This window comes from Boleophthalmus pectinirostris, unplaced genomic scaffold (genome assembly GCF_026225935.1).
Source record: "Boleophthalmus pectinirostris isolate CB_2022bp ecotype Guang Dong unplaced genomic scaffold, ASM2622593v1 HiC_scaffold_10, whole genome shotgun sequence".
In the NCBI taxonomy this organism is placed as follows: Eukaryota; Metazoa; Chordata; class Actinopteri; order Gobiiformes; family Gobiidae; genus Boleophthalmus; species Boleophthalmus pectinirostris.
In genome coordinates, this window is record NW_026570971.1 from 16,650,904 (window position 1) to 16,670,879 (window position 19,976).

Here is a 19,976-nt window from a genome sequence, read left to right on the forward strand (position 1 = left end):
TCCCTAACCAGACAATAGTGACACGCCCAATATTAGACATGATGGGCCCAACCAATATTTTCATTCAACTTTTAATCTACTTTGTGTGTTTGCTTTTCTTGAATTAGTGTTAATCCTATTTTTTATAATTTAAAAATAGCAAACAGCAATAGTTAAAATAAAATACAGGTTGCACTGCACCTCAAAAGCACGCGTCACTACAAAGAAACGACATGAAAACAATTGAACAAGGACGCCATCTAGTGTTTCATTTGCGCAATTTCAACAAAAAGATGTGAGTCACTGGTGGTTTACAACAAAGTGAGTCCTTTAAAAAAAGAAAGAAAAAAAAGCAGTTTTTTGCTATAACATATTTTACCTGCATGTAAATGATAATATAAATGATAAATAAAATAATAATAATTTTGTATCTTGACACCTGGTGGTTCAGTCCCAGCTTCAGCAAGTAAGTTATGTGTGGTCGTGTCTTTGGGCAAGGCACTACTACACCCTCAAATTGTGTGACTAGTTTGCGAGTGAGTGAGTGATTGGTGGTGCTCAGAGTAAGGAAATTGGGATTATAACGTAATACAAACGTTGTCTTTATTCTTTATTGGTTTATTGCCACTATCGGCAAACTAAATTTACAAAGATACTTTTACTTCAGCTTTATGGCGCATCATTAACAATGAATCATAATATAAATAAAGACTATAATAAAATGAAAATAGAACATGAATTAAACTAATATGGTAAATAAAAATATACTTTAAAATAGAGCCTACAATGTTAGCAGAACAACAGTGCAAATATCAGTGCAAGTAGATATATTTTAGTTCCTTATAGTTTCAGGAGGAGTTCAATTAAAAAGCAGAACACATATGTCAAGTATAATAACTACTAGCGTATTTAGGGGGGAAAAAAAGTGGATAAGAGTAAAAAGTAAAGCCCATTTTCAGGGCGTTGGCATAAAACAAACACCAGGGGGCAGTCTAAAACAACTTGCCATCAAAGCCTATATAGCCTTATATTACCTTTAAGGCTGCTTGATTATGGGGGGAAAAAATCAGAATCACAGCTATTTGAGTGACTGAAATCAGGATTATTTTAAACAACTACTTATACTGTCAAAATTTGTAATGCTTTGTGAGACTTGTTTTAAACGCACTGTAGAGTTTACAAGTATCTTTACTGGTTGTGAGGGACAGAACTTAATTGATTGTATTTAATCTTTTTTGGAGGATAATGGAACAAGATAACTTTTCTACAAATATTTTTATTTTTAGACCAGCTTGTAATAGAACTAACATAACACTCGTTTAATAATTTATCCTATAAGCAGAGATAAATGTTTAAGCTATCTAAGGTCAGGAATATTTATTGGAAGTATGAAGAAATAGCTGGGCAGATATCGATCTTTGATATAGCAAAGATCATGGGCAGGTAAAGATGGTGCAATGCTATATTATGGGTGTGTCTAAATACTAAAAAACATCGTCAACATCCCCAGGGAGCAATAACGTTGAATTATTTATGTTTTATTCCTTGTTGCATTGCCTCCATTTGACTGCGATGTGACTGGTCTTTTTATTTTGCCTGGGAGTACAGGGTTAAAGATCAGGGGTCTTGTGTCATGAAGGTCGTGGGGAAACGATGGATATCTGTTTATAAATGATGTGGACTGCTGCATTCACAGGCCACTCTTAAAACCATGGAGATTCCAGCACTGCATTGTCATTCATAATACTGGAGTGGCCTAGTGGGAGTTGGTGACTACATGAGTATTCTGCCACGGTGCATCCCGACCCCCAAGCGCCTCATTCGACCATCTCACACATATGCTACTATAACAATGAGGGACAATGGTGGGTACTTGAGGTTAAGCTAGCTGGAGAGATAACTTGGGGTGCAGGCCATTGTCCGTGTTAAGCATTGTGATGTTAACAAAGCAGTGGGCAAAGGTCCGAAGAGAGGGAAATATATGTTTATTTTCCATGAGTAAAAGTCATCAAAGTTCTTTAAAGGGCACTATTTTAATTATAATGTTGATATAAATCATCAAAAACATGCATGGAGTTGTGTTTTGTTTCATTCATATTTCTTTAACACACAAACCTCGCCTTAAAACTCACAAAAATCAATTTTACATAATACAAAACCTTATATTTTTGGGTTAAGTTATGAGAATATAGTTATTAGTATTAGATTATACAAGGGGCCTTATCGTTTTGTTAAGATAGTTTCTAAAAAGGCACCTTTCCTGCTAAGCTCTGACTCTCACCTTTATGTGAAAGATGGGAGCAAATTGTGACTCCCTTTAAGTGGGACGATGTAATTTACATTTCAGGATCAATAAAGTCATGAAAAGTTCTCTCTGGGCTCTCTTGTTCCCTCCCACGAACCAAAGCATGTGCAAATCACCCCTAAAAGGAATGTAACAATAAGGTGTTACAATAGCCATATCCTTTAGTATGAAGAGTCTGTTAATACAGGCTGCTTTAGAACAGTGTTTCCCAAACTTTTTTCCGGGGACCCATATTTTAACAGTCACAAACCTTCATGAACCAAGTAAACAGACATTATTCATACATTACAAAATAAATTTGTGACCATTATTGAACATTAATGAGGATATTTTATTGTTGACTGAGTGATCGTGTCTCTCTGAACAATTAGTATTACTCAAGTTTTAAACAATGAAAAACAGTAATAGAAGCAGCAATAAAAGGATCCATGAGTCACCTATTTGAACATTAAATGTAGCCCTTTTCTTTTTCTTTTCAACATTCAATTGAACCAGAAATATTGGAACAAAATAGTCATTTGCTCTCACATGTGTCAGAGCTGTACATTACAGACCTACATGCAGATTGTGACAAGACGACCCCAAAAAAATCTTGTGACCTACCCAGTCTTCGGGAAACCGTGCTTTAGAATGATAGGATAATGGTAAGTATGGTAAATTTTGGGCTGAAGATTCAGCATAATCATAATTACTTACGAGAAAGTAACTTCATTCACTCAATACGGTGGCTTCTCAAAAAAATATACATGTATATCTCTGAAAGTAGGCCTATTGTTTTGGACAAGCATTCATTTCTACAGTAAAGTAATTTGGTATGACGATGGATGACTAAAATAAAAACATGGTGAGAGATATAATAGTATAAAAGTATGAATAACATTGCAATTGCCATTTTAATAGTGGTGGTCAGTTTGATTTTGATGCAAAGACAATATTGTAAATAATAAAAAGTGGCATTTCTACATTTCAGTGGTAAATTTTAGAGTCCATTCACTTTAAAGACACACTGATGTCACTGAGATAATAAAAAAATAAATACATGAATGAAGCTTCCCCATTATCAAGCCTTAAACCATCACTTCTGACACTTGCCTGGCCTTATGCTCTTGACCTGGTGCAAGTGTCTGGCAGCAGATGTCCATTACTAACCAGACAAAACTATCGGGCCTAAAATTGACCAGACAGGGTTAAGTGAGATGCTTAATTAGTGACAGGGCGTCGCAGTGCCGTGCTCCGATCAATATGTTTGACGGGAGAAACTGAGGGGTGAGAGGTTGTATGAGGACGGGGCACATTGTCTGGTCATGAGACGTTGATGCACTTTGACCTTTTGCTTTAAAAATGTTATTGGGTCATAAATGGCATTAGGTGGGAGCGGCTGGTGCTGGAATGACTGAATGTTACAAGTCATAAGCTGAACATTACTTAAGTGAATATTGTGTTGACAACACTGACAACAGTAATACGAGTCTGTGATTCTAAGTGATATTAGGGATGAAATCTGAGAGCGTTACAAATTCAGACTTTTGGCAGTAAAGCACATTTTAAGCATGATTTAAGACACCTCAATGTGAAATAGCAAGACTGGTGCAAAACATCATTGTAAAAAAGTCAAATATGACAAATTGCTATTGTAAGTATATTCAGTATGCTTAGCCTGACCTCCAACATGCTGTAAAACTTCAATCAAGCTTAAATTTGCTTTGTGTAACAATGGTGTTTCGTTGTGAAAAAGGGGCAGACTAGTGTCCATCAAAATGGCTCTACAGCAAATAATAATAAAGTCACTCCAGCAGCTGCAGACTATACGCAAAGTCTCTAACACTTGTGGATTTGTCCTGTTTGCATATGGGCCACTGAACAATGCTCTCTCTGCACTCCACCTATCGTTGTGAAAATGTTTTGTTGCAGAGTAAACTGTTTAACCATTTACCTTTTCTCTCAGAAGATGCTCAATATGGAAATCAGGACAATCTGCTTTTAACTTCAGGCTTTTGTAATACAAATCAGGGGACACAGAACAACAGTGTAGAGAAACCCAATCAGCTGGGACACCACTGTTCTGCTCCACTTAGTACTTTCCTTTGACTCAATTTATTCAGCTTTTGCTCAGTTTGTTAAAAGAAAGGTATAATTTTCATGGTGTTTTTTTTCTCTGAACTAGAAGGGACAAAAGGGAGGAACACCTTTGCCTTCTGACTATGGCTTGACAAGGTAGTACATACTAACCAAATTGGGTTTAAATTATTATAGGCTTCCACTGTAAACAGTCCTGATAAAAGTCAAATCAGAGGGAGCGGCTATTGATAAGCCCCATGTCAGTTATGTTCATTCAGGGACACTTAGGGGCGTGTCTGAGCTCTAATCCCCGCCCCGCATGCAAATGAGGGGCTTACCCCGGATCTAGTGCTGCAGATTTTTTTCGAGGCTCCTCCCTGCACTTTTTATCGCCTATAACAGGATATCTCACTGGCGCGAAAAACGCACTGTGTGGCTTTTATTACACACCGTGGGGCGGACCTAGTACCTGCTGTTCTAACCCTGGTTGTTTTACAATACTAAACCTAAAGTGGTGTGCGTCAAAACATTTAAGATCGCGTTTTACAACTCTCCAGACAGCTTTTATTCCGCGGTGGACACGTTGGTCTTTTACTTGGATGACCTGATTTTGCTTAGTGATCGTGCCTCATACCGGTGAGTAATTTTTACTTGAGTGTAAAACAACAGAGTATGCTTTAGGAAACACCGGCACATTTTGCAGACTAGTTTTATGTTGGACTTGTTCTCTTGACTGCCCCATATCAGGGAGGAAAGTGGCAGTTACTTTTGTTGAAAACTCTGAAGTTGGTTACAGTTTAACAGTGGAGAGTCCCGTTAAACTTGCGTCTCAACTACTCAACACAAGTTGTCCGTCCCTATAGCTGCATTATGTAATGAGCTGAGCATCTGCAATAAGATGTGATACATTTTTTATGTGGTGCTGCCATGTGGTGCGCATTTGAGCTATAACACATGAACAAATCTCACTTTGGCTTTATTCTGGAAACAGGATAGCCTATTCATTAAATTGTTTTATGTTCTCAGGGTGTACAGGGTGTTCTCCAGACATCTCTTCACGTCTCCGTGGATAATTTACATATTGGATTTTATTTACTAAAACTGCACCATGGAGTTGGACTGTTACCAGCACTATTTCCTTGACGATTTGGACACAGAGGAGGATTTTTATAAGTCAACCGCACCGAGCGAGGACATATGGAAAAAGTTCGAGCTGTTGCCTACGCCTCCCATGTCTCCCACGCGGACATTTAGCGGGGCTGCCCTGCACTTTCCCCTGGGGGACAAACTCAGTTGGTCTTCTAAGTTTCTTGGCCACGAAGATGAGTGCCTTCCAAGCAGCAGACCTGAGCTGTGCGCAAACCTCAGCTCCATCATTATCAGGGACTGTATGTGGAGCAGCTTCTCCGCCAGCAAGCAGCTGGAGAAGGTCAGCGGTAAAGCGGCAGTGGCTGCGGTGAACACTAGTGTCTGTCCGCTGCCACAGATCGCAGTGAGAGCGGCCAAAGCGCAGTGCGTCTCTGCCGCGACAGACTGCGTCGACCCCGCGGCTGTCCTCACCATCCCAGCTGCGAACAACTGCAGAAAGCCGGCGTCGTCTGGCTCCGAGTCTCGCTCTGATTCCTCTGGTAAGGAACCAAGTATTCATGCCCTAGAAGTGCCCCACCCTGCTCCCCGCTCTGGATTATAGTGCCCTACAACAATGCGTAATTTGGAGAGACTGCCGTTGCATAACTAGCGCACGGTGCAGTGAGGGTCACCAAGTGCAGCAGTCACCTCAAAGCTACTCAATGTCCCACATGCTTGTAGTGAATATGTTTTAAAAACCGCGCCCCCTGCCTAGCTCTGCATTAGAATCACAGTGCGGCAGTGGGGCGGCGCTGCTGATTTATTAATACTACAAACTCCCAGACAGACCGTGAGAGTGACTCTTTCACGTTCTTAAATTAGGGAATGCCCCCTGCCACCAGCCTGTAGTTTAAATAGTTGATTGATGCTCCGTGACAAATGTGTAGGTCACAGTTGACCACTGCTGTTAACAGCTTCACTTCCCCTCAGGAGTATGCAAGCAAGGAATGCATTTCCTCACTGATCTAGTGATCTAGATACAGGCGTATAAACTCTATGCCTTGTGACAGTATTACTGTGATTTTGTTCTATGTGTAGTGTATTATTAATGTAAATGTAATGCTGTGATTCTCAGATGAGGAAGAGGAAGAGGAAATTGATGTAGTCACTGTGGAGAAGAGTAAGAGGATGCAGCTGATGAATATTCGTAAGCCAGTGACCATCAGAGTGAGAGCGGACCCCTGTCCCAAGCGCTTCCATGTGTCGGTGCACAGACAGCAGCACAACTATGCTGCCCGCTCCCCGGACAGTGAGCCTGAGCCAGAGGAGGAGGATGAGGAAGAAGAAGAAGAGGATGATGAAGAGCCACAGTGTAAGAGGAGCTGTGCTGGCTCAGACACCTCTCTTAACTCTGACACAGAGGACACAGATCGCCGCAAAAACCACAACTTCTTAGAGAGGAAGAGGAGGAATGATTTGCGGTCTCGCTTCCTGGCCCTGAGAGACCAGATCCCAGGTTTGGAGGCATCCAAAACCCCTAAAGTGGCCATCCTTACCCATGCAACAGAGTACCTGGACGAGCTGCACCTCCAGGAGAGGCGACAGCTGCAAGAGAAGAAACGCCTCAAAGGCCGACAACAGCAACTGATGAGGAAGCTGTCTGAGCTGAAGAGGTCCTGAGACCTGCCCCTTTAACTCATGTGATTGTCCATGTAACAGGCCTCATGTACATAGCTTTGAATACAGAGAATGTTTCTCTGGTCTTCTGGTTTATGACCCTAATGGTGAAGATCAGTTAGATCTGTGTGCTGTGATATAGACTCTTGTTTGCACATTGTTTAAAACAGTGGTTAATGAACTTTGATCTCCTTTAAACAGCGGTAACTGAGGTACTTCCGGGTATGCTGAGAGGAAATGACCCGTTAATAGTTAACATTGAAGTCAGATTGTATGGTTGTATGTCTCATCTTTGCACACTTTAATTCAAACATAAATGCCTTCATGTGTACATATGTATGAAGACTCAGTACTGTACATAATGTTTGTAAATAATAGCATATTTCTCCTGGCAGCATCAGGCAGAATTCCAGATTTAGCTCTGCTCCTCTGTATATTGCGTAATATGGAGCATATATTTTGTTAAGAAAATGGGAAAATGGATAAAAAATGTAGCACTGCTGTACTTTATATCCACATGTCACTTTGTGATTTCAAAGATTCTCTTTGTTTTAAAGCATGCTAATATGATAAAGTTTTATACAATCTTTGTATACATGTGTCCTTTCTCTTTTCTTTCACATTATTACTATTATCATAAACCATTGACCCTAATTATCACCTAATTTATTCCATCACGGTTCATGTCTGAACCTTTAGTTGGGCTAATGGTTAAATGAGTGTTTTCCACCAGCATCAGAGTCTGTCACAGAATGGGCACGTCCTGTTCCAGCTGCTGGTCCAATGAAGGTGACTTGGAGCCTGTCCTTGAGAAGTGCCCTTGAAGAGTGAGACTGGTGGATCCTCCCCTCTGCAGCAGTGCATCTGCTGCATGGTTGCCACCTGATCTACCCTGTCCTGGGTTACACTACACTCTACATCTGTGACAGTGGCCTGCTCCCGGGAGGGGTTTGATGAGAGAATTAGGTAACAGATAGTGATGATGCCATAAGAGAGGCTGCCATTAGTAAGTAACAGAATAAGACCATAATATTCATTTTGTTCTGTGGTCTTGTATCTACAGAATGTATCATTCCTTCTATCTATGTCTCTCTTTAGCTAGAATATCACACACTTTACAGCAGCATATAGTCTTGGTTTTATATCGTATGGAACAACTAAAAGTAACTATAAAAATCTAATCAGAGTCAGTCCCTCTCCTAAAATGTGTAACTTTATTTTTTATTTAATAACTATATGAAAAGGTTACTTTTTATTGCTTTAAACAGAACCCTTATATTTAGACAAACTTGAATGAATTTATAATGAATTTTTTTTTTTTTACTTAACCCCTTTGTGAAGCTGATTTCCGTATTAGATTTCTTTGCATCATGTATTTAACCCACTTTTAACCCCATTAACAAGCCTGTGCAGGTCCTAGATTGACTCAAGACAGAGCTTTAGTCATTTGTATAATAACTTCAGTCAAGCACATTCAAGTATATCCAGAGAGACCAGCCAGGCACGCCCTGAACGCCAACTGCCACACACCTCACTTCTCTTTGTTATGGCTAAGATCATTGTCCTGCCTTTATTCAATATTTCTAGGTTCACACAGCCTTAAACCTAATGTTACTTGAGCTGGACAGATGGCTGTTTGCATTGTATACTCTACCAGGAAACGAAAGTCAGTTGTAATCAGATACGAGGTTCTCGGTAGTAGAGCACTAGCTGCTGGAGTATTTCCTGATCACAAAGGTTCTATAGAAAATCATTAACTCAATCTCTGTAAAAGGGGCCAAGGTTTAAATGCTATTTGTGAGGTCTCTAGCTCTTCCAAGACAACTATTCTGTGAAAATATGCAAAGTATGACAACCATTGGGATGCAAATTAAACTGGGGGTAACACAGGAAATGACAAATATAAAAACTACTGCAATCAGGTCTTTCCAAAGATGTATTTTGTCTATAATCAACTTCATATACAGTTTGACCTACTGTGGCTCCTTTCTAGGCTAGAACCAGACAAACAATCCTTCTTACTACTGGTCAATCCCAAAACCTGCAGATCAGGTCCACCTCAATAGAGCTGCACTTTTAAAGAGACTCTTACCAGGTCAACTAACTTTCAACTTTTATTCCTGTCAAATTATTCAAATGTTACTACTTGCTTCCTCACTTGGGACAAAATGTTCACTTGCAAGTCAGTATTATTTATTCTTCTTTCTAATACAATGAAAAGCCAGTCTGCATTAAATACCTCACGTACCTGTGGTCATAATATCTTGTCTGATCATTATTAACAGTATGCATCCTATTTATACAGACACAAATTCAGTTGGTGACATTGAATATGGGAGTTTTTCCGACACAAGACAATGCGGTAAGAAGACCTCTTTGTGCTCCGAGATGCTCCACTCTGACTGTTAAACTTCCTAAACCCGCTCAACCAGATTTTCCACTTCCAAGTTCACATAACAGGATCCTCTAAAAGTGCACAAGCTCTTTCACACACATGTTCAGAATATGGCTCCATTTAGAACCATGTGTGCTTTATTTAAAGGCATCTGCAGGCTGCAATTATTTTCCACAATAAAGGCCAACACAGCTGTGATGTGTGGCTGTTTTAGAGTCTACCGATATCCCATTGCAGACAGGGTAACAACTTGACTAGGAGGGCCGCCTGTGTGAATGGGCATGTTGTCAGGGTGGGACTGTGGAGAATTTACAATTTGTCTGGATGTCACAGAACAGATTTATACTCACCGAAACAGATTAATCCGAGCCATGCGTTGAAGATTTTAGCCTGAAATTTTGAAGTTGTGTTCATGGTACATTTGTGTGAGGGGAGGTGTCTATAACATAAAAGTAAATGTGTGTTCAAGTACACACTTAGAAAGTAACCAGCTTAAGAGCTATTTTGCAATGTGACAAACAGGAAAATAAATGTTGTTCCAAAAGATACACAGGGTTCATATTTCATAATGGTAAATAAGTAAATTGCAGGTGGAAATGTGCAATTTTGCTAGAACCTGGTACATACTGTAACTCAGACATGTCAAACTCAGGCCCAGGGATCAAATTTGTCCCGCAATATAATTATATTTGGCCCGCAAGCTCATATCAAATATATATTCAAGTTGGCCTGCCGGCTACCGTGCCAGTATGGAGCATGCACCGCTACTACTACTACGTTGATGAAGTTGTGTCTAAGTAGAGATGCCAAGTATTTGTATCTGCTTTAGACCCATGTGCATCAGAGTAAATCACAGTCTAGCAAACTGAACTTGGATGTTTTCTTTATGATTTTTGACTGTTCATTGTTGAAAGATTGATCAAAAGGAGTTCAAAAGCTACACATACGCTATAAAGAAAATGTTGTTATGATTTTATATTATGCTTGTTCTGGATTCAGTGTTTAAGCAAAACTATTATTAAACACTTATTTGAATAAGAAAAGGTTTAACATTATATATCTCGAAAGAAGAGAAAACATACAGATGCTGTTGAAATTTTTCAATAAATATTTAGTTTGGCCCAGTTTTTAATTTTGGCCCTCTGTGAATTTGAGTTTGACACCCCTGCTCTAACTCCTTCCTCTTTTCTATAGGTCAGTGTCAGTGTATAGGTCCGCTACCATGGAGATGCTATTGCGTTGTATGTAATGTTCCACAATATAGTATTAAAATTATATGAGATGCATTTATTCAGTTATGGGTGTTTTTTTTTGCTCCAAAGTGCTTTTAAAAACATGCATTCTTACTGAGAATGGGGTCACCTCTTGGCCGCATCTCCAGCTTGTTTCTACGGAGATTGCATAGTTTAATGCCATACTCTGGAATAGTGGAGGTACACCAATAACTAGGAATGTAACAATTACCAAAATATCGTGATATCGTATCGTCAAAGTTCTCCTAATAATATTGTGGACCATCACAATATATCGAATTACAAGTTTCTTTTCTTAAATTAAGAGTTATTGTGCAGCAATAGCTAAAAAAAGACAGAGGGAACTACATACACCATGATCCTTTGCTCCGTGTAGACTACAAGAAGAAATAACAGTTCTAAGCACTTTTAAGTCTTAGTTCTTTGGATTAAAGAAAATGTCAAGGGATTTTAAGAGGAAAAAGTAGCATATTCACAGTTTTAGCTGTTTAGCCTCCAGAAAATATCACAATAAATATCGTACCGTGAAGTTCATACCATGACAATATCATATCGCGAGATCTGGAGACTTGCACCCTTAAGTAAACTCTATTTGATGGGGATGGTATTTTAATCCTCAAACCCAACTGGTACATGTATTTGTAATAAATCTGCAAACAACCAGTTCACAAGAAAAATACTTAAGATGACCTTTTGCCTTTAAATGCCATAAATGTTTTCTAATCATTCAGTACATAGTAAAAATCCACACCAACTGGTAAACAACTTTCTTTTGTTTTGATCCTGTGCCTTACAGGTGACTACATTGTTTTTGATTGCTGTAATAATAGTTGGCATTCACTTCTACACAGCAGTACTGGCAGTTCTCCAGCTCAAATCACTTTATCGTGTACCTGTGTGAGTGCTGAACTTGACAAACCCAGTCTGCAAAGAGGAAGAAGAACCTGTTGAACCAGCTTCTCCAGCATTCCCTCATCGCTTGGAAACCTTTTAAATCCGTTAAAACATCAAAATAACTGTCTACAACCGGAAGTAGATCTACAATTGAGCAACTGAGCATTTTCCTGGAATAGGAGAGGATCCAATTTTGCAACTTCTGCTCTGAAACAAAAAATACATGAACATTGAGTAACATTTTTACCATGCATGCTCAAATTACATAAGACTCTAATGCATAGCAGGGGAAGCTGACCATAAACACTGTGATTCTATGGGCCCTGGTGCTTATCTGCCTGACCTACATGTTGCTGAATATAGGACAGAGGAGGAAGAGGAATGGTGCAAACTTGGAATAGCAGTTTTGGGAGTTGGCCGGGTGTTCGGGGATCAGCTGGAGATAAGGAACTCGGTGGATTTTTGAGACATTAAAGGTCAAGGAGAAAAAAAGAACAAAAAACAGCATTGTATTTGTTCTAAAGTGGGCACAAACTTTCCTAGATCCTGGTCTTTCTAGTGTCTAGTGCCTACTGACCCACATTCTTCCCCGGTTGTGTCACTGGAACTTGCGGCCGCTCCTGACCACCTGATAGCAGCGCATGTAAATATATTCTAGTCTTGCTCTATATACAGTAGCTCGGTGACAGCTCGCCATCACGTCCTCCCCACAGGTACTTATCTTCACCATGTGCACATCTAGGTCAAGCGCGCCTGTCTCGCCCTCCCCTTTCTGGGCCAGGAGTTACATAACACCAATGATTCAATCCGTATTGGCTGTTTATGTTTCCCCCCTCTTGCTACATCTGGCCTCAGATGACTGGAACTGTGCGTCAAAACTCAGCTGTTCCTTGAAAATACAAAAACATTCCAAAGTTCAAGATTTTTTTTCCATGCAGGGCAGTAGATTAATTTGAGGAAAGCATGGGACTGGAGTAGGCGTATCGTGTCAGCAGTGAAGCGGTCCTTTCAACTCGCTTGTCTAATCTGGAGGAGCTAATCCTAATCGCGTTAGTGTAAACACCAAAGCCATCTGGGCCCAAACACACAACAGGGTGCATTATAATGAACCTATCAAAAAGTCCTGGAAAGCACCACGAGGCAGGCCACAAACCCTGAAACCTCAGCGATCTGAAATTATACTTGGAAAAGTTGGATCACTATGAAAAATATAAATAATACTCTTTGCCTCACAGTATATTATTTCATTTACCAAACACTGCAAAGAAAATAACATGTTTTTTTTTTTTTTATTATACTGACACTCTACCACACACGATTCCATTCTATAATAATGTGATAATTATTCACATTTGCTTCTATTTATTTAGGATTAAGGCTAAGATAAAAATACACAGACATTTGGATGTATTTTGAAATGCTGATAGGAATAAATCAATTAGTGCTGTTCAACTAAACCAACTGGAAACTTTACTATTATAGTTTATATTGCAAGGGTTTTTGTGAGGTTTTTAGTACAGTAGTCTTAATAAACAAACAAATGCCTAATTCAGGAGTGTCAAACTAAAATTCACAGAAGGCCAAAGTTAAAAACTGGGACTAAGTCGTGAGCCAAACTAAATATTTATAGCAAAATTTCCTCAACATTTGCATGTTTTCTCTTCTTTCAAGATATGTAATGTTAAACCTTTTCTTATTAAAATAAATGTTTAATAATAGTTTTGCTTAAACATTGACCCTAGAATAAGTATAATATAAAATAATTTAAAAAAAAAAAATGCAATAAATATTGTCTCTATAGCCCATCTGTAGCCGGCAAGCCAGCTCTAGTACATATTTGATATGATCTTGTGGGCCAAATATAATTATATTGCGGGCCAAAATGAACAAATGGTTTATTAAGAATGATTCTGTCTTAGTAACTAATTAATACCCCAACCCCTTAATTAAGTCGTTACTAAGACAGAATCATTCTTAATTAACTATTCATTATGAAGGAAGTCTTTGTTCATGCTTTGTTAAAGGTGTAATATGTAACTTTGCTGGTGGAGGGCCTGACACCAGCTCCAAACACCTGAAAGGTCATTTGCTTTGTCTGAAAAGTTACACAGCATGGCATTAATCTTATTTGTTTCCATGGGAACTAGTAGTTTACGCAACAACAGGTCAGTTACAGGTCAGATTTGTCAGCTATCCCATCCACAGTAAAGATGCATGTTTTTCAAGGACTTTTTGATTGATGGTTTAATAAATGCAAGATGACTAAGAATTTGAATCCATACTTTTACATATTCCAGGTAAAGCAATAACATCTTCACTCAATGATCCTCACTCATAGTACATATTGTCTCACCACTCAGTCCAGCACTCACCAGTCACCCATAAAACCTTTGGAATCATTACACAAACAATCCCTGAAAGTACTAGACAGGAAGCCATTAAGCTATCACCATTGTCACATTCTCCATAAACACAAACTCCTAAATTGGGAAAATCTGCTGAAACTGCATTTGTTTAAATATAAATTTCTCCATGGTTTAGCTCCACCTCCTCTTACCTTCTTTATCACTGTCCAGTGTAACAGACATACCGGAGGCTCCTCTGGAGGAGACTGCACCATCCCCCTGAGGAAAACAGCATTCACTCAGACTGTGCTCTGCTTCACAGCTTCACATCACTGGAACTCTGTGCCACAAGCAGTGAGAGAGGCCCCATTTTAAAGTAAATGCCAAAAAGCCCAAAAGGCTGAAACATAGAAACGGAGCACTCAAAATGTATTCTTGTTTTCCTCTTATCTTAGGTTGGTGTAAATATATAACGTATATGTATGTATATGTATTTGAATGCTGTCGTATGTATTTTAACAAATTGACTTTTGAATGAACTTTTAAAATTCTATTACCATCTGCCAGGGGCTAATTACGGGGTTGTTATTATGAAGTGGTTCCAAGTTGTTTATCTATACTTATACTATCTCTATGTATATCTGTTTATCTATGTTTAAGTCCATTTCTATAACTGCTTAAAAGGGAGGACTCCTTTCTGGCAGTGCTTTGTCTTCCTTCACCTGTCGACACATATAGAGACGCTCCACTTGAGCGAGCTCTCCCTCCGCTTGACCTCCTGGACTTGCTGAATTCCTTCAGTGTTTACCTTCCCAATTAATCTAAAGACAAGAACAAAGAGAAAGTAAAGAAAACAACAGGGGGGCTCATAGTGTAGACTTACAAACTCACAACATGTGTCAAATATATTAAAGTGCAAAGGATTGTGTGATTGTCTGTTTGCATTGTGAATAAAAAAAAAAGAAAGTACAGTTATTTGTTTGTGGGGATGTGTGCCTCAGTTTTATACACACATATCTATTATTCTATATAACATTTCAAAGTTTCAACTCCATCCTGAAGCCATTCTCAACAGATTGCAAAAACAGAGTCCAGATGATCACAGCTGAAACCTTCTCCACATTTAACCACGCCTGGATGAATGAAGGACTACACCGTCTCCTTCCTAACAACTATGGGGTGATTACAATAGTGAAACATGACTTTTCGATATAAACATAAATCTCTGTTAATGTGAAATGCACAGTGTGTTTGGTGTCATTTCAATGGTAATTGGATATATTTAACATACTTTAAAGTCATTTTGAAAAATTATGTGTACTGACATCACACGGGTTGTAATCTTTTCTTTGTAAATTGTATGCTGGACTGGTTGGGGCAGAGTAAACGGTCAGGCCCACTCGATAATGCCTTTTTCCAACAGAGCAGCCCTTGTCAGGGAGCAGATGTTCCTTTGTCCTGGATAAGGTTGCTTCAGTTGAAGTTGGGACACTTGCTGCATCTTTTGAATTTTGCTCTGATCCCCCCCCCCCCTTTTTTTTTCTGTATGGTACCCTCCGGGGCTATTGGCCTCACCTTCCCCTCCCCCGTTAGTTACCCCTCTAGCACCCTGCAGGACACCCCCACACTCCCACTACACTATTAAGATCACTACATCTCCTGCTCTTTGTCTTCTCTTCGGTCAGAGCTTCACTAATCTACCTCCCTAATCACACTGACACATCAAAAGACAATTTAGCAGCCAATTACAGCCATGTAAAAGACAGCACAGTGTGTGTAATGAGATAAATACAGAAATCAACCCAAACCCAATAAACCTACTGACCACAGCTGGATTTACGTAATTATCAGTGCCCTTGTTTTAACTTCCCACACAATAGTCAACGCAACACAAGTTTAGCCCTGACTTCCTGTTTTTGTGCAGGCAGGAAGTTGAGAGGAGCTGCTACTCATTTTGTGGTACTTGCCTTGACAAAATGATGCCGTCAGCTGCCACCCACTTACATTAAAGACTCAGAGTGATAGCTCAGGCTTCACTGTAACAAATCAAATTATGTCACTGGAGTGTGATGCTATTGCTGATGGGGCACATGACCTTTCTCTGGCTTTTGATGTGATGAATTTGAGGATCAGCAAGAAAAGTAAGAATCAAAAGAGGGTGGTTTTACAGCAAGCAAAACAGAAGTAGTAGAGGTGTCAAATTCGTGGAGCCTTTGAAGGTCTGATAAAGGTTATAATAGTCATTCTCCCCTTAGTTAAGCCTTGAGGCGCTCCATGTGTTGGGGGGTGGGGCATGAGGGATAAGGGGGTAGGTAGGTTGAGGGGGTTCTCCAGACTCTCCCCCCCCTCTCTTTCTTTCTTTGTTCACTCACTCCTGCTTTTGTCTGTCTCCCACTTTGTAGCCTATTTCTATTTCCCTCACTTCCAGTGTCCTTACCGGGGGTACGCTGCGCCTTCGCCCGGTCTCCATGGCAACCAGACAGGCTGCAGGTACAGGACGAGGACGAGGTGTGCCCAAAGACTCCCATAATGCAGTCTGTCTGGACCGGAGCGCGCGCTTTCCCGCCACTCCAGGGCGCGGAGGAGGAGGAGGAGAAGGGGGAGGGGCGGACCCGAGCCTCGCGCCAAAAGACACCGGCGTTATTCAAATGAGCTCAGTGGGTGCGGCCCAACTGTCTGCGTGTCCTGTTAACCCCCTCTGAGGCGCAGTCTGGAGACCTGAGCACACAAAGACAAGAGTGGGACAAGAGGGTGGACGTTTGAATTGTTTCACACATGTTCTACCACCTAATACAAGCCAATATCTGCACACATTTCAATATTTAGAAAAGGCAAAAATGAGACAAAACAGAACCCCACCTCAGCTTATTATTATTATTACTGCGCATGTTTTTAGATCTTTACCATAATTTTTCTAATACAACTTTTTTATACAATTTGATTCTTTCCGTTTTAATTTCAATGAATAATGTGATTTTTGCTGCTTATTTACAATTTATTATTACCATTTACAAGGGTGTAATGATATCCAAGTCTCACGATACGATATCGTCACGGTATGAACCTCACGGTACGATATTTATTGCAGTATCGCGGGAAAGCTCACGATATGGTGGGGAGGCTCATGATTAGGGATGTAACAATATCCAAATCTCTCGGTACGATATTTTCACGATATACATCTCACGTTACGATATTTATTGCGATATTTTTAGAGACTAATATGCTACTTTTTCCTCTTAAAATGCCTTGACAAGATTTAATCCAAAGAGCTAAGACTTAAAAGTGCTTAGAATTTTCTTCTTGTAGTCTACACTGAAATGGAGCAAAGGGTCATGGTCTTTGTAGTTCCCTCTGTCTTTTTTTTTTTTTTTTTTTAACTATTGCTGCACCATAACTCTTAATTTAAGCAAAGAGACTTGTAATTCGATATATTGTGATGGTCCACGATATTACTGAGAACTTTGACGATACGATATCACGATATTTCGGTTATTGTTACATCCCTACCATTTATATATTTTTGTTCTTTGTTATTATATTTATGTGATGTGTGCGCTACTGTGTCCAAATCATTTCTTTTGTGGATCCATAAAGTTCGTCTAGGTCAAAGTCTAAATAGACAGTAATGATTTTATACCAATAGCATTACTGCTTTTGCACTTTTATGAACTTTTCTAACGGAACTATATAGGAACATGTACACTGTTGGTTACTATTTTCATTTGTCCCCCATGTTTAAGACAATAGTCATCTACACCGGCTTCCTCTTTCAAACAGTTGCTTTTTCACATCCTCTTTGTCTGGGAGGTGCAGAGGGAAGCGTGAACCTCCAGGTATTCTTAGCACAAAGGAAGGTCAAAAGACACAGCTGTATTCTACTGCACTCTAGTGGATAAAAAGGCAAATTGCAAGGTCTCGATTGAGATTTTATTTTTTTTTTTTTTGTCAGGATTAAGAAATATGCAAGAAGTGCGAAGTAGTGGTCAGTGCAAAGGGTAGATTATTATATTTTTTTTTTTTTAACTTTTTTTCAGTCTTAAACAAGTTTATTTTTTGTTTGCTACATTCCATTTGTGTCTGTTCATAGTTTTGAGAATCAGTGAGAAAGTACAATGAAAATAATAATGGAAATAAAGAAGAAAAATAAATGAAAGTGCAAACTTGTGACTGGTGATGTAATTCCACATAACCACAAACAAACAAATACATTTCTCTTAAAAGAGTTTGATCAGATTTTAAAATTTCCAATGCTTTTTATTATTTTACTGTGACTTTCTTTAAACCCACTTAAGCAGATCACTAAAATTTGGAACATCACATACAACATAACCTACTGTGTTGAGATTTGGGGCAATACATATAAGACTAATACAAATCCAATCTTTACCTGCAAAAAAAGGCAATAAGACCAATCACATTAGCAACTTATAATGAACCAACCAATGCATTATTTATAAACCTTCAAACTGTGAAATGTCACGATTTAGACGTCCATTACTCTTTGAAAATCACGTTCCAAGTAAACAACAATCTCCTGTCAACATCATTGCAGTATATGTTCAAAATCCAAAATAGCCAATATGAGCTCAGAGGTACGGCCATGTTCATCAAAAAGAAAATCAGAACAAACTTTATGAAATTTTGTGTATATGTAAAAGGGGTGGACCTCTGGAACAACTGAACAGAAAACCTAAATCTGTGCAGCACTCTATTCCAGTTAATAAAGAAGTTTAAATGTTTAACTCTGGGCAAATACATGAATTATGAGACTTAGTTTGTGCTGTAGTATTTTCTTGTACTGTTACTGATTTGTTTGTTTCCTCTTGCTGTATTTATGAATGTGAACTGGTGTTAAGATGACGCTCTGATAAACGAATAAAGGGTAAAGGCAGAATAAGCTCAAGCTTCAGCCGACACTTTTTTGGCCTGACTATGTTAAATATGACTGTTTGTGAAATAATGTCAGAATATACCTGTGACCGAAATCAATCAATCAATAAAAAAGCAAACAAACATTAGAGCCATTACTGAATCTATGCATTTAAAATTACATTGATTTATTTAAATTAGTACTAATCAACGCTTAATGTAAATTGACTTATATACAGCCCCTGAGCACACAGTGTTACACCTCAAGACTATAGATAGTGAGATGCGTTCACTTGTTCCAGACCAGTGCTGACGTCTCCTTGAGCGACTGACCCCTCTAAATCGATAACAGCTCTCTGCATCGGGAGCCGGGGGGGAGTGAGGGGTCTTTGGCACAAACATTATTGCACTTGAGTGTGCACAATCACTCTGAGTGCCTCTTTTCTGCCTTTCCAAGCACTGATTTCTCAATGTATTTTTAATGGACTTCCATGAGGATGTAATAATCTAAAAGCAGAACATAACACCATGTGAGGCTGTGTTTTGATAACTTGCTGTTTCTAGTAACTGGTTTTGATGGGTCCATAGATTTCTCAGTCTTTCATTGTTCCTTTGTCCAGGTCCCAGAAAAGCACTGCATTGTATCTTCTTCCTTGAAATCTTCTTTACCTCCTGTTAGCAGACACAAAACATCAGACCTAATTATTTTAAATTCATTTACTATTTTCAAAGCACCACACACACTTTCATGTCTGCATCACCTGGCCCTGTTTGACTGATGCCACATTCGCATTACACCCTCCCCTCAGCCAATCATACTTCAGCCGCAGTTTCCCTCCGTTGCCTGGTAACTGGGGGTTGCGGATGTGTAACTCTATCGGTGGAAAGGATCCTGCAGCGCTGTTGTACACACACTGAGGCAAAATACAATAATGAAGATGGCGGCAGATGACCCACGGTGGACATCATTTTCAACATCACTGAACAGGAACGTGATTTGGAAAAAGCACAGCAGTATGAAATAAGGTTGTCTTAAAGTAATAACATTAGCTGCTGAAGGAAATTGCACAAAAGGTGAAACATGACTCAGTTCAAGCATCGTGACGCATTATGTGGCCTTCATTGTTCAG

The 19,976-nt window shown here is 39.3% G+C and overlaps 1 protein-coding gene across 1 annotated transcript; it reads left to right on the forward strand.

Annotated features, from left to right (window-relative positions):
• The first annotated feature begins 4,748 nt into the window (after nt 1–4,748).
• LOC110155491 (protein L-Myc-1b-like) lies at nt 4,749–7,680 on the forward strand. Its single transcript, XM_020919598.2, has 3 exons — nt 4,749–4,978; nt 5,369–5,970; nt 6,546–7,680. The coding sequence occupies exons 2-3, from the start codon at nt 5,451–5,453 to the stop codon at nt 7,088–7,090; spliced, it is 1,065 nt and encodes a 354-aa protein (XP_020775257.1). The 5' UTR covers nt 4,749–4,978; nt 5,369–5,450; the 3' UTR covers nt 7,091–7,680.
• Nucleotides 7,681–19,976: the final 12,296 nt, after the last annotated feature.

Excerpts from the sequence above, each read along its gene's own strand:
- LOC110155491 (XM_020919598.2), top strand. The coding sequence starts at position 5,451 with ATGGAGTTGGACTGTTACCAGCACTATTTCCTTGACGATTTGGACACA. Across the intron at positions 5,971-6,545 it reads GTCTCGCTCTGATTCCTCTG|ATGAGGAAGAGGAAGAGGAA; the intron begins GTAAGGAACCAA and ends TGTGATTCTCAG.